The sequence below is a fragment of the Otolemur garnettii genome, unplaced genomic scaffold, assembly GCF_000181295.1.
Source record: "Otolemur garnettii isolate 467f Iridium unplaced genomic scaffold, OtoGar3 scaffold00041, whole genome shotgun sequence".
Taxonomy (NCBI): domain Eukaryota; kingdom Metazoa; phylum Chordata; class Mammalia; order Primates; family Galagidae; genus Otolemur; species Otolemur garnettii.
The window spans coordinates 7,577,164-7,591,743 of record NW_003852436.1 but is presented as its reverse complement, the minus strand read 5'-3'; the positions used below and the strand labels follow the sequence as shown (position 1 = coordinate 7,591,743).

The 14,580-nt window shown below is 37.4% G+C and overlaps 1 protein-coding gene across 1 annotated transcript in view; it reads right to left on the bottom strand.

The window, feature by feature from the left end:
* Positions 1–14,580, bottom strand: part of TMEM184C (transmembrane protein 184C) — a 26,130-nt gene that overhangs the window by 3,376 nt on the left and 8,174 nt on the right. Inside the window, exons 2-7 of the mRNA XM_003790205.3 lie at positions 14,071–14,201; positions 13,941–13,977; positions 12,597–12,802; positions 3,545–3,619; positions 2,102–2,195; positions 642–754 (exon numbers count right to left, since the gene is read on the bottom strand). Of these exons, the coding sequence (XP_003790253.1) occupies positions 642–754; positions 2,102–2,195; positions 3,545–3,619; positions 12,597–12,802; positions 13,941–13,977; positions 14,071–14,201 (656 nt within the window). The remainder of the gene's footprint in view (positions 1–641; positions 755–2,101; positions 2,196–3,544; positions 3,620–12,596; positions 12,803–13,940; positions 13,978–14,070; positions 14,202–14,580) is intronic.

Genomic DNA, 14,580 nt, shown 5'->3' with positions numbered 1-14,580 from the left:
GAGGCTCTGTCTCAAAAAAAAAAAAAAAAAAAAAATTTATATTTACGCAACACCACTAAGCAAAAGCAAAAAAACAAACCATATATATCACAAAAGTTTTTATAGTATGAAACTATTTCTGTGGAGTTAAATATGACCTAGATGTACCAAAATGTTACTCATTCTTTCTGGGTGGCGGGATTTCAGAATTTTTTTGTCCTTTTCTCCTTTTCTATTTCTATCTTGTTAACATTTGGCATATTTGTTTCTGGGATTCTTACTACCTTCCTCTTTACTGAACTGAGATCTTCTATTTAAAAGAAAAATTTACTGATAAACATTTTCCCACATCATTAAATATTCTATGTCATGCTTTTCTTCCAAACTGCATAGAATTCTGTATGACAGGATCTTGACTTATTGTAATGATTCTTCTATTATGGAGATAATTTAAGCTGTCTCAAATTATTTTCTTCTTATAAATTTCATAATGACCATCTTATTTATTTCTTTGTGAAAATTCTAGAAGGGCTAAAGGGATGAGCTTTTAAAAAGGTAAGTACAGTTCATCTTCTGCATTAAGACTTTAAAAAATCCTCCTTAATCAACAATTTTTGTTGCCATTTAGAAAATAAGAACATTTAAGAGAATGTAACACTTACCAAAAAGAAACAAAAACCACCAGCTTTACACAAAGAAATTTTCCAACAGGTTGGATTGGACTTAGTTCTTCTTTTAGGACTTTATAAAATAGCAGGAGACAATACATAGCAAACTAGAAACAAGATTAACATTTAAACTGCTTCAGTATGAGTAATTATATATGGTAATAGAAATATTAACATTATATACCAGAGACCTGGTACAGAGTAATGTTTCAGGCAAATTTTTCTAGGCTTTTATTCTCTTTTTAGGTTAACAAGATTTTGTAATTTATTGTAGATGAATAATGACCATATGAAATTTCTCAAAATAAATGTATTTAACATATTCCTTGGAAATGTTTTTAAGTTGAGACTGGGCGTCTGGCTCAAGCCTGTAATCCTAGCACTCTGGGAGGCTGAGATGGGCAGATTCCCTAAACTCAGGATTTGGAGACCAACCTGAATAAGAGCCAGACTCTGTCTCTACTAAAAACAGAAAAAATAGCTGGCTTTCTTTTGGGTGCCTGTAGTCTCTCCTAGCTACTTGGGAGGCCAAGACAAAGAGGATCTCTTGAGCCCAAGAATTTGAGGTTGCTGTGAGGTCTAATGAGGCCATAGCATTTCTACCCAGGGTAACAAAATGAGACTCTGTCTCAAAAAAATAAAAGTTTTTAAGAGTTCACTTCCTGGCCCCATAAAGCAATCAATAATCAAATGACTGATACAAATGGAAGAAAAAGCTATTGTTCAGCCAAAATAAAAAAAAAGTATCTATCTATAATAGCTTTTTTTTTTTTTTTTTAAGACAGAGTCTCACTATGTTGCCCTTGGTTGACACTGCCTTGGTTGTGGCGTCACAGCTCAGAGCAACCTCAAACTCTTGGGCTTAAGTGATTTCCTTGTCTCAGCCTCCCAAGGAGCTGGAACTACAGGTGCTGCTAGAACGCCCAGTTATTTTGTTGTTGTTCTTGCAGTTGTCATGGTTTAGCAGGCCCATGCCGGGCTTGAACCCTCCAGCCTTGGTGTATATGGCCAGTGCCCTACTCACTGAGCTGCAGGTGCTGAGCCTATTCTCTTATTCAATATCTGTATTGACAGCAATTCAACACTTCCTTTAACTGATTATGCACAGCATATACATTTTTTTGGTGTGTTGCATATGTACTCTATTTTGTTCACTTGAAGAGAACTATGCTTTTATTTATGACCTATCCACACAGCTATGCAATGAGCAACAGAAATCAAAGAACAAAACTGACCAACAGGTCAGGGCATAAGTCACCAAATAATTAACAGAGATAAAATTATATCTATATCTACATATATATATATCTAAAGAGGTATATTAAAGTTTTTTCAAGTCTTCTTATGGATTTCAAGATTAAAAAGAAACCAACTTTATTCTAAGAAACTTTGCCTAAAAAAATTCAGATTCATAGACACTGATTTAGTAGTTAAGAAAATGAATATTTACTTACCAATTGTGACATATTGTTTATTATAACCAGATAAGTCCAAGCATTTGAAAAGCTAAAGTTCCCTTCATCATATATACCAACCAGCTCACAAATTCTGAAAAATTAAACATGAGGCATCTTTATGATTAAGTCAAGTGTACTTTATAATACAGTGACAACAATGCTAAAATTCAGAAGTCAGTTTATATGAAAGATCTCATAATCAATTGACTTTAGCCATAGAGGCATCAGTTCAAAAAATACATTTTTCCAGAAATGTTACCATGTGATTATTTCTCCAACTTGAAGGAAATCAAAACAAAGACACAAAATACTGAACTAGAAACAGTGATTATTAAATTAATAAAAACTATACTGCCGGGCAGCACCTGTGGCTCACTTAGTAGGGTGTTGGCCCCATATATCCAGGATGGTGGGTTCGAACCTGGCCCTGGCCAAACTGCAACCAAAACAAAGCCAGGGGTTGTGGTGGGTGCCTGTAGTCCCAGCTACTCTGGAGGCTGAGGTAAAAGAATCACCTAAGCCCAAGAGCTGGAGGTTGCTGTGAGCTGTGACACCACAGTACTCTATTGAGGGTGACAAAGTAAGACTCTGTCTCTAAAAAAAAAAAAAGAAAAAGAAAAACTATGCTGCCTAATTTTAAAAAGCTTGACCATTTAATATACAATGCAGTCCATAAATGGAGTTGTAATTTTTTCTCCTAAATTGTCCTCGAGGTAAATTTTATGAATATGTAGATCCTCTCAGGTAAATATTACCATGAATATTAAGTTATATGCTTAACCAGTTTCTAAACTGCAGAGAAATAAAATAAGTCTTCACAAATAAATGAACTTGCCTTAATTGGCTAAATAACTATTGCTAGCTCAAAGGCAGAATGAACAATTCTTTCACGAGTCTTTCCAGTTTTTCCATTGTAAGCATGCAGAATGTTGGTAATAAAACATGCAGTCTTTCTGCGTTAAATTATTTGATGTCCCTACATTTTTAGGGAATAGTTTTGCCAAGTAGCTTAATGATACTCCATTTTACCTTAATTCAAACTCTTGACAGAATATTTTAAAGACAAATATGATTTCTTTCTTGGAGTCTCTCAAATATTCTAAATTAATTATTTAGAAAATAAAACTATACAACTGACCTAAAGTAGCTTATTTAACTTCTGTATAAAAAGGTTTCTATAAAACTCTGTATTTGAAAAGAAAGCATTTTTCAAAGTGCTTTATAGCAAGCTGTAGCGAGGATGTAAATATGAGGTGATTCTTTGCTTTTAAATTATCATGTTATTTGTTTCAATAGAGTTTCTGTACCCTGTGTTTTTTAAAGCAGACTAGACCTGCCTTAAAGAAGTAAATTGAAATACTTTCTTTTTTCTACTTAGTTGTCCCCACAGAAAAGCACAATTTTTTTTAATGGTAATATATATAAAATCTCTGTACTTACAAAGCAACAATGGTGGTGAATGGTCTGACAACTGTATATTGCAATACACCTAGTTTGCACCTAAACAGCAATACTCTGCAAAAGAAAAATAACTCAGCATTTCAGCACCAGATTTCCCCAGAAGCTCCAAATTAAAATCACTCTGACAAAGGGTATCATATTTATATTTCAATTTTGTTATCCTACATAGTGGTGAGAGAAAAATGTGGATGGCAGCAAACAAATTAACTAAATGCCATTTTTAAAATTATTTAACAATTACGTCTTTAGAAAGATCTCCCTTTTTGTTTATAGTGTCAAGTTCTTGAATAGTGCAACACAGAACAAAAGTCACAAAAGTGGGTCCCTGTTTTTCTGGAAGAAAAACTAACAAATGAATTTTATGTGTGTATGTGAATGCATATTTATTTATAAGGTATTATTTACATGTAGGATCATTTCAAGTTTGGTATCATTCCAGAGAGAATCACTGAATGGATACTCTGAAAGGCCAAAACAAAGATCCTGCACAGAACAGTTTTTATTCTTTCATCAGGCTCACTCAATTATAGGGGAAAACTCAAAACCCCAAACAACAATTGCCAAAAATAGTCCTGAGAACCATGTATAAGCCCTCTTAAGGTTTAGACCAAGTTGTTCTAAGGCAAATGTTTATTCAAGACTTCTACAGGAGAACTGGCTGTCAAAAGTTATTTATTCTGAGTCCCTTAATTTAAGGATTACGCCTAGTCTAGAAGACTGTGAGACTGGCATACAGACCCCGTAAGGTGCTGTACTATGAGGACCAAATAAAACCTAACAGGTCCTCTGTGCCGAAGTGATTTATTTCCACTACAACTCAGTGTACAGACAGTAATGGTGAGGTGTAAGAGTTACACTTGGGCTTGCTACAAGATCTCTTGATGAAAACACCTTGGCTATCCATGCTGTATACTCTTCACAAAGCTAAATTAAGGTAGAGCTGGGTTAAACTGCTAGTGATTCATGAATTGTCAAAGCAAAGCGAAACCTGAGATGACTAAGGGTGACTATGCAGATGGGTTAAATAGACTATTAAATTCCTTTGAAAGCTATGGAGAGCTAGTCAACTAAAAGATGTATCTGAAGAAATTACCTAGAATATGGCAAAGGTTACATAAACAAGATGTATATGAGAAAGCTGAAGCATTACAAAGAGCAGAAATAATGAGAAAGTCTAACATATTCAGAGGTCCAGAATGGAGAATAAGGGAGAGAAAAAGTTTGAAGAGCTAATGGCTGAGAACTGTTCAGAATTCATTCATGAAAGACATGGAAGGCACACTATAAACCAAGCAGGACTAAAAATCAAAGCCACCTAGGCATTTCACAGTGAAGCTGTGGGAAGGCTGACTTGGCGCCTGTAGCTCAAGCAGCTAAGGCACCAGCCACATACCAGAGCTGGTAGGTTCAAATCCAGCCTGGGCCTACAAACAATGACAACTACAACCAAAAAATAGCCAGGTGTTGTTGCAGGTGCCTGTAGTCCCAGCTACTTGGGAGGCTGAGGCAGGAGAATCACTTAAGCCCAAGAGTTAGAGGTTGCTGTGAGCTGTGATACAACCGCACTCTACCCAGGGCAAAAGCTTAAGGCCGTCTCAAAAAAAAGAAAGAAAGAAAGAAAGAAAGATCTCAGCAGGATCTGGAGTAGCACCTGTAATAAACACATAGGTATAGCTGCAGTGAAAATACATAAATGTATATACACCATTAACATTACAAATAGTCAAAGATTATAACTGATCAAGATTTGCTGCTCAGTAAGCTATGAAAAAGCTTTTGGTTTTCAGAGTTTTTAATATTTTACAACTGCAAATAACTGTAGATGGTGTAAAACAGATTTTTCTGTTACATTATTTGTTTGTATTCCTCCACTGTTTGAAAATTTTAAATTTATTAAAATCTTTGTTAAATAATTAGAAAGATCTCAAACTTCTTATATCTTTTTTTTCCCCCCAGACACAGTTTCACTATGTCACCCTCAGTAGAGTGCTGTGGCATCACAACTCACAGCAATCTCAAACTCTTGGGCTTAAGGGATTCTTTTGCCATAGCCTCCCAAGTAGCTAGGACTATAGGTGCCCACCATAATGCTCAGCTATTTTTTTGTTGTAATTGTCGTTGTTTGCCAGGCCAAGGTTGTGTTTGAACCCATTAGCTTTGGTGTATATGACTGGCACCCTAGCCACTGAGCTACAGGTGCTGAGCCTTCTTATACTGTCTTAAAGTACTAAATAAAAAAATCTTTAAAAAAAAGGCTAAATGTAAAGTGGATTCTTGGATTGGGCACTGGGACAAAAAAAGGACATTAGTGGGAAACTTTGGGAAATCTGAATTGAGTCTATTGTTATTAATATTGTACCAGTGCTGATTTCCTAGTTTTGAGAAATGTGGTGTCAACTTGAGTGGATTAAGGAATCCCTGGAGAACTGGTAAAGCCTTTTTTCTGGGTGTGTCTGTGAGGATGTTTCCAGAGACACGTGTGTGTGTGGACTGAGTGGGGAATACCCACCTCCAGTGGTGGGCACCATCCTGTGGGATGAATTCCCACATAAAACTAACTAAATGAAATGTGCTCTTTTAATTCCAGAAACTGAGGTCAATGACTTTTTCTGTGGCTTTGGAGGCCCCACGCTATTACAATGGAGTATTCCTTCACTCACATCAACTTTTGAGTCATGTCCCCTGCACAGATGGGCCACCTCAACCTTTATCTAGCAGGCTGACTGACTGCACAGTCAGGGTTCCATGTAGGAGGCTTCCCTGCAGGCCCCTGCCATGCTCTCCCAGGTTGCTAGGCCTTGACAAAGACGCACAATATGAGTCTTTTTGCCCAGTTTCTGGAATTAAAAGAGCACAATGCATTTAGTTAAGTTTCATGTGGGAATTCATCCCATACCATCCAATCAGCTGTGGGCCTGGACAGAACGAACAGGCATAGGAAAGGCCATGTCCTCTCTTTCTCTCCAAGGGCTGAGGGATTCTTTTTCTCCTGCCACTGGACATCAGAACTCCATGCTCTTGGGCCTTTGGACTCTGGGACTAATGATAGTGGTTTTCTGAGTTTTGAGGGTTTAGGACTTTGACTGAGCCATGCTACTGGCACGCCTGGGTTTCCAGCTTACAGATGGCCTGTTGTGGAACTTCTTAGACTCCATAACCTTGTGAGCCAATTCCCCTGACAACTCCTCTGTCATATATCTATATAGGTATCCTATTGGTTCTATCTCTTTGGAGAACCTAATATCACAAATATACCACAAATACTTAAAATAATATTAAGAGAAGCTAGGTGAAGGGTAAATGGGAAATCTCTGTCCTATCTTTGTACTTTTCTGTAAATTAAAAGTTTTCCGGCTCGGCGCCTATAGCTCAACCGGCTAAGGCGCCAGCCACGTACACCTAAGGTGGCGGGTTCGAATCCCCAGCCCGTACCCGCCAAAACAACAATGACGGCTGCAACCAAAAAATATAGCCGGGCGTTGTGGCAGGTGCCTGCGGTCCCAGCTACTTGGGAGGCGGAGGCAGGAGACTCGCTTGAGCCCAGGAGTTGGAGGTTGCTGTGAGCTGTAATGCCACGGCACTCTACCCAGGGGGACAGCTTGAGGCTCTGTCTCAAAAAAAAAAAAGTTTTCCAAACTTAAAAGTTTATTAAAAAGAATATAATCAGGCTCAGCACCTGTAGCACTGTGGTTACCGCGCCAGCCACATATACTGAGGGTGGTGTGTTCGAACCTGGCCTGGGCCAACTAAACAACTATACCAAAAAAATAGCCAGGCATTGTGGTTGGTGCCTGTAGTCCCAGCTACTTGGGAGGCTGAGGCAAGCGAATAACTTAAGCCCAAGAATTTGAGGTTGCTGTGAGTTATAATCAATGGAGAAAAAAAAAAGCAAGAAGAATGAAAACAAAAAGATGGCAAGACTACAAATGAATGTATCAATCACAAAAATCTAAACTGCTTAACCTGTTCAAGTATGGGTTGTAAAGAGTAAAAGACCCCATGAAACTCTTTTAAAAAACAAAACATAGTAGCTCATGCCTATAATCCTCGCACTCAGGGAGGCCAAGGCAGGTGGATTGCCTAAGCAACAGCAAGACTCCATCTTTAGCTAAGCATAGCCTGGCATTGTGGCAGATGCTTGTAGTCCCAGGTACTCAGGAGGCTGAGACAAGAGAATCCCTTTAGCCCAAAAGTCTGAGGTTGCTATAAGCCATGATACCACTGAGGGTGACAAAGTGAGATTTGGTATCAAACAAAATAAAACATGTATCTAAAACATTAGGACATGGAAGAGACGTGGAGAAAGACATGCCAGGCAAATACCAAACAAAGGAAATCCAGATATCTGTTAATACGTATCAGCCAAAACAACATTAAGACAAAAAGGTTTAGAATAGAGTCATGACATAGAGGTAGAAGTTAAATTCATGGGAAAAAGTACAACCTTAAAAATGTATGCACCTAACAAAACACCACCAAAATTTAGAAAGCAAAAACTGACAGAAGTGTAGAATGAAACTGGCAAATCCCTGATCAAACAAGTAGCTAAAATCAAAGGAAATACAAAAATTTAAAAGTATAAAAATATTCCACAGTTATAAAAATAACTCAGGTAAAGAAATGTTAGTGGAAAATTTAAAAACCTTGAACTAAAAGGTAATGAAAATATTAAATTGGCTCAGCACCTGTGGCTCAAGTGGCTAAGGTGCCAGCCACATACACCTAAGGTGGCGGGTTCGAATCTAGCCTGAGCCCGCCAAACAACAATGATGGCTGCAACCAAAAAATAGCCAGGTGCCTGTGGTCCCAGCTACTTGGGAGGCTGAGGCAGGAGACATGCTTGAGCCCAAGAGTTAGAGGTTGCTGTGAGCTGTGATGCCACAGCACTCTACCCAGGGGGGACAACTTGAGGCTCTGTCTCAAAAAAAAAAAAAAAAAAAAGAAAGAAAAGAAAATATTAAATTGCAAAACCATGGGATTCAGGGAATGTAGTATTTGGAAGGAAATTTGTAATATTAAATGCAGTATTAAAAAAGAATAAAAGCTATGGGCAGTGCACAGTGGTTATGGTGCCAGCCACATACACTGAGGCTGGCAGGTTCAAACCTGGCCCGGGCCTGCTAAACAACAATGACAACTACAACAACAACAAACAATAGCCAGGTGTTGTGGTGGGTGCCTGTCGTCCTAGCTACTTGGGAGGCTGAGGCAAAAGAATTGCTTAAGCCCAAGAGTTGGAGGTTGCTGTGAGCTGTGACACCATAGCACTCTACCAAGGGCAACATAGTGAGACTCAGTTTAAAAAAAAAAAAAGAATAAAAGCTATGAATTAATGAGCTAAGAATGTTAACACATTAAAAAATGAATGTAGTAAACCAAAGGAAATGGGAAAAAGGAAGTAAAAATAGCAGATATTAATGAAATTGAAAATGAATATACCACAGAGAGAATAAACAAAACCAAACGTCAGTTCTTGAAAAAACTAGTAAAATCAGCAAACTTCTGGTAAGATTAATTAAGGAAAAAACAAACATATAGTTAACATTAGGGATGTTAAAGAGGGATCATAATGATAGACCTGAAAGAAATTAAGAAGATATAAACTAAGGTATGCCCATATATTTTAAAACCTTATCTGTCCTTCTTAAATCACTATTTCAAAACATGATTCCATAAACAATAGGGAGACTAAGTAGTTCTACAATTTTCCTCTCACAAAGAAAGGAAACAGATCCCTCATTTGCAGATGACTGTCTATAGAGAGAACTTAAGAAGATCTACAGGCTAAGAAAATTTAGTAAGATTTTTGCAAAATCAGTTGCCTTTTTACACATCAGCAGCAGTGAAACTAATTTTTTTAAAAGATGTCATTTATAATAGAAGTAAGATATATTAAGTCAAGAAAAGATAAAGACTTTTATGAGAAAATTATACTTTATTGAAAGATATAAATGAAGAGTTAAATAAATGGAAAGCCAGACCATATTCATGGAAAAGAAGACTCAAAAATGATAGATATCAATAAACTAAACATTGAATTCAAGATTTTTCAAACAACTTGATAAGCTGTTTCTAAAATGTATATAAGACCAAAAATGTAAGAAGAGTGTAAAATAATAGGTTTGGAGCACTTGCCCTTCATTTTAAGGTTATTCATTTTTATTTATTATTATTTTTTGAGACAGCTGCCCTGGATAGAGTGCCATGGGGTCATAGCTCACAGAAACCTTAAAACTCCTGGGTTCAAGTGATCCTCCTGCCTCAGCCTCCCGAGTAGCTGGGACTATAGGCACCTGCCATGTTTTTTTTTTGTACAGATGGGGTCTTGCTTTGCTTAGGCTGGTCTCGACCTCCAGAGCTTAGGCAATCCACCTGCCTCAGTCTTCCAGAATACTAGGATATAGCATTCTGGGCCCAGCCATAGTTATTTATTTATTTCTGAAGATAGGGACTTACTCTGTTGCTCATCCTAGTGTGCAATGCTGTCACTATAGCCACTGAGACCTCAAACTCATGTAGCACCACATCTGGGTAATTTTTCTTATTTTTTGTAGAGATAAAGTCTCATTAAGTTGCAAAAGCTGGTCTCAAACTCTTGGCCTCAAGTAATCCTCCCACCTGGGCCTCTCAAAGTGCTAGAATGATTACAGATGTGAGCCACTGTACTTGGCCCATTTTAAGGGTAATTAATAAATTATAGTAATTCATGTATAAATATAAAATAAAATTGCATTTCTATGTCACACAACATAAATCAACTTCAGATGGATTATTAAGTTTTAATGGTAAAATTTTGAAATGTTCAGAAGACATACATAGTAGAATGTTTTATAATCTTGGGCTAGGGAAGATTTTTTTTGAATAAGACTCCAAAAGAACTAATTATAAAATAAGATTGATGAATTCAACTATTCTAAAATTCAAGAGATAATGTTTATCAATAGATACAATGAAAAGTAACAAAACAGGGGCGGCACCTGTGGCTCAGTGGGTAGGGCGCAGGCCCCATATACTGAGGGTGGCGGGTTCAAACCTGGCCCCTGTGGGTCACATGCTGATTTTGTGAGACCTTTTTGCTTATCTGGGTTGTCAGATATCATGAAAAATAAGCAAACCTCTTTTTTTTTTTTTTTTTTGCTAATCAGCTTTTGTTAGTGTTTATGTATTTTTATGTAACCCAAGACAACTCTTTATTCTTCCAATGTGCCTCAGAGGGGAAAAAAATTGGACACCTCTGGATTACACCCTCTTGATAAACATAAAGAAGTCTGGGTAGTTCCAAATGTAGGTGAGGTGGTTCAATGGTTGTGGTTCAACTATTCTTTAATGATGGTGGGATAGCAATTTGGTATGCTTCAGAAAACAATTTGCCACTAACTTACGAAGCTGAATAAAACTTAAAACCTAGCATAAGCAATTCAAGGTAAATACCTACAATGATATTTTTCAAACTGTGTTAATTTAACTTTAGAGGCTGTAATCCGAATTTTAAAAACAAGAGGGAAAAATAATAATAAAGATAAGTACTGTTTTAGGAAAACATTTATATAGAAGTATAAATGCACAGTCACTAGGTAAAGTATTTCCCCTCTCCCATGAACTATCTATACAAAATTGAATATTCATTAAAAAAAAACTGTGCTTACTAATTATGTTACAGAATTCAGAGTATAAAAAGCAGACTTAGGCTTGGCACCCTTAGCACAGTGGTTAAGGCGTCAGCCACATACACCGAGGCTGGTGGGTTTAATGGGCCAGCTAAACAACAATGACAACTGCAACAACAAAATAGCCAGGTGTTGTGGCGGGTACCTGTAGTCTTAGCTACTTGGGAGGCTGAGGCAAGAGAATCACTTAAGCCCAAGAGTTGGAGGTTGCTTTGAGCTGTGACGCCAAGGCACTCTACCAAAGGCGACATAGTAAGAGTCTGTCTCAAAACAAAACAAAACAAAACACAAAACCAGACTTAGCTTTATCATATACCAACTGCAAACTTGCCATGGCATTTGCACCTTAGAAGTCAAACAATGGCCAGGTGCGATGGCTCACACCTGTAATCCCAGCACTCTGGGAGACTGAGGCAGGTGTATTGCCTGAGCTTAGGAGTTTGAGACCAGCCTGAACAAGGAGGAGACCCCCATCTCTACTAAAAATAGAAAAACCAGCTGGGCATTGTGGCAGGTACCTGTAGTTCCTGGTACTTGGGAGGCTGAGGCAAGAGGATTGGTTGAGCCCAGGAGTTTGGGCTTGTTGTGAGCTGTGACAATACAGCACTGTACCCAGGGTAATAGAGTGAGACCCTATCTCCAAAAAATCCCCCCAAACATTATGCTTCCTAAAGGGAAGTAGCTTTATTAATTATCAGATATATAAGGTCAGACAATTAAGTTCGAAAACTCATCCTAGAAAACATACTGCATACCTCACTGCTGAATATCATAAAAGTCACCTTTATACCTTTCCAACTGAGAAGGTATGCATCAACATCAGCGTCTAGACCACCCTTCAAAGCACTTTTGATAAGAGGAATTCAAACTTTTTGTAAGTCAAGTTCCTCCAGCCCCAAACTCCCAAGTAGGTGGGGCTATAGGCGCTGGCCACCATGCCTAGATAGTTTTAGTATAGATGGGGTTTTGCTCTTGCTAAGGCTGGTCTTGAACTCCTGAGCTCAAGTTGATCCTTCTGCCTCGGCCTCCCAGAGTGCTGGGATTACAAGTGTGAGCCACCTCGCCCAGCTGAATTCACAAACTTAATTATCAGACTTCACACAGTGACAGCTCTGATGTCCATTCCAGAAAGATATCCAAAACTGCTTTGATATGAATAATGTAAAAAAGGCTATATTACGTGGATTATGAAAATGTGTTGTTAGCTTTCAACCTTGATGATGACCTACATCATGGTAGGGACTCATACTTTTTTGTCCTACTAATAATATTTAAAACATACTGACTTTTAGAGAGCTGATTGCTACTTAAAAACTCTGCTTGCTTAAAACAAAAACAAAAGAATTAAAGCCAAACATACTTACTCTCCCATAGCCCATGGTGGACAGCAACATAAGGGAGGGAAATGTTTCTGCTGATCTTTGGCTTCAAGGATTAATACCAGATTTGGATACCGGTTAGTTAGATAATTGGAAAGGAATCCCATAAAGTTGTAAATGACATAAGCTTCATAGCATTCTCTGCAGGTATCCACATATATTGCAATGCTGGGATATTTCAAAGCTATCCACTATGAAAAAGCACAGATGTTAAAAACAGTTGCAGCTAAGATAAAATGAATTACCATTCCACTTTATGGTACTCACAATAAGCTAATTTTTAAACTTGAGACGTCTTGTCAAATACTTACATGAATTTAGCATTATGAGGGCTACCAGACAATCTGTGAAATGAATTTTTAAAAGTAATAAACATCTTGGATATTGGTAAACAAAAAGATAAGTGGGGGTAAATAATAAATATAAAGAGAGAAGCTAAATTAGTACTTGAGTTCCTAAATATAATCTGAAATTTTTCTTAATATGATCACAGAAAATGATGCTAAAGATATTTCCTTTATATTTAATCAAATTAGAGCAGTCATCTATAACAATTGCATGTGTATCCACTTAGGGAAGGTTTAAAAATTTTTATTCTGTATAAAAAGCTTAAATTAAAAAGGTGATAATATAATATAAAATAGCATATTCTTTAAAGGACTAAGAACTACAGACCTGAAAGTTTAAAAGATGAAGCAGGCCAGGCGAGGTGGCTCACGTCTGTAATCCCAGCACTCTGGGAGGCTGGGGTAGGGGTAGATTGCTTGAGCTCAGGACTTCAAGACCAGCCTAGAGTGAGACTAGCCTAAGCCAGAGTGAGACCCTATTTCTACTAAAAGTAGAAAAACTAGCTGGGTTTTGTGACTGGTGCCTGTAGTCCCAGCTACTGGGGAGGCTGAGGAAAGAAAATGGATTCAGCCGGAGAGTTTGAGTTTGCTGTGAGCTATTACGCCATGGCACTTTGGCCTGGGGCAACAGAATGAGACTCTGTCTCAAAAACAAACAAACAAACAAACAAAAAAAAAAACCAAAAAAACCCCCAAAAGATTAAACAAAGAAAACAGGTACGGGTTTTTAAAAATTTAAAATATCACATTTTCCATTTTCTATAATACTTTATGTTCTTTTTTTTTTAAACTCACCACTATACTAATGAGGATATACTTTATTTTGTTTATTACCACTAAAAACAAGTGAGTCTTTTTACTTTCCTTTATTAGTATGACTCTTTATTCTCAGTAATATGCTTTCATTACCCCATACATTCTGTAAGTATAGTTACTATCATCAAACGTCTTAGTTAATGAAATAAAAATGAGAAATACTTACACTATCTAAACTGTATATGGGTACCATCCAAAGAATCCTATTTGGAGAGCAAAACATAAAAACATTTTACATCATATTTTTGAAATAAGCCAACACAACACTAGGAGAATCAAAATATATTAAGATTTACCTTATTATTGGTTTTTGTAGTTCAGGTTGTGTATAATGCACTAAGTGTTGCAATATCACCCACAGCGATATAGGTATAGTCAACAGCAAAAAGATTCCAGCAATAAACCAAGCTTTTGTGTGTATTCCAACCTTAAGAACAGAGTAACACATTAGTATAAATTCTGATATTAAAACTAAAGAGCTCAATAAAATTTGTCTCCCTCTTTTTTTTTTTTTTTGTAATGGGGCTTGCTCTGTAGCCTGGCTAGTGTACAGTGGCATCATCATAGCTCACTGCAACCTCTAATTCCTGGGCCCACGCTATCCTCCTGCCTCAGTTTCTTGAGTAGCTGGGATTACAGTGCACATAATCATGCCTCACTAATTTCTCTATTTTTAGTAGAGATAGGGTCTCACTCTTGCTCAGGCTAGTCTTGGACTCCTGGGCTCAAGCAATCCTCCTGCCTTGGCTTTCCAAAGTGCTAGGATTACAGGCCTAAGTCATCATCACACCTGGCTAAATACATTT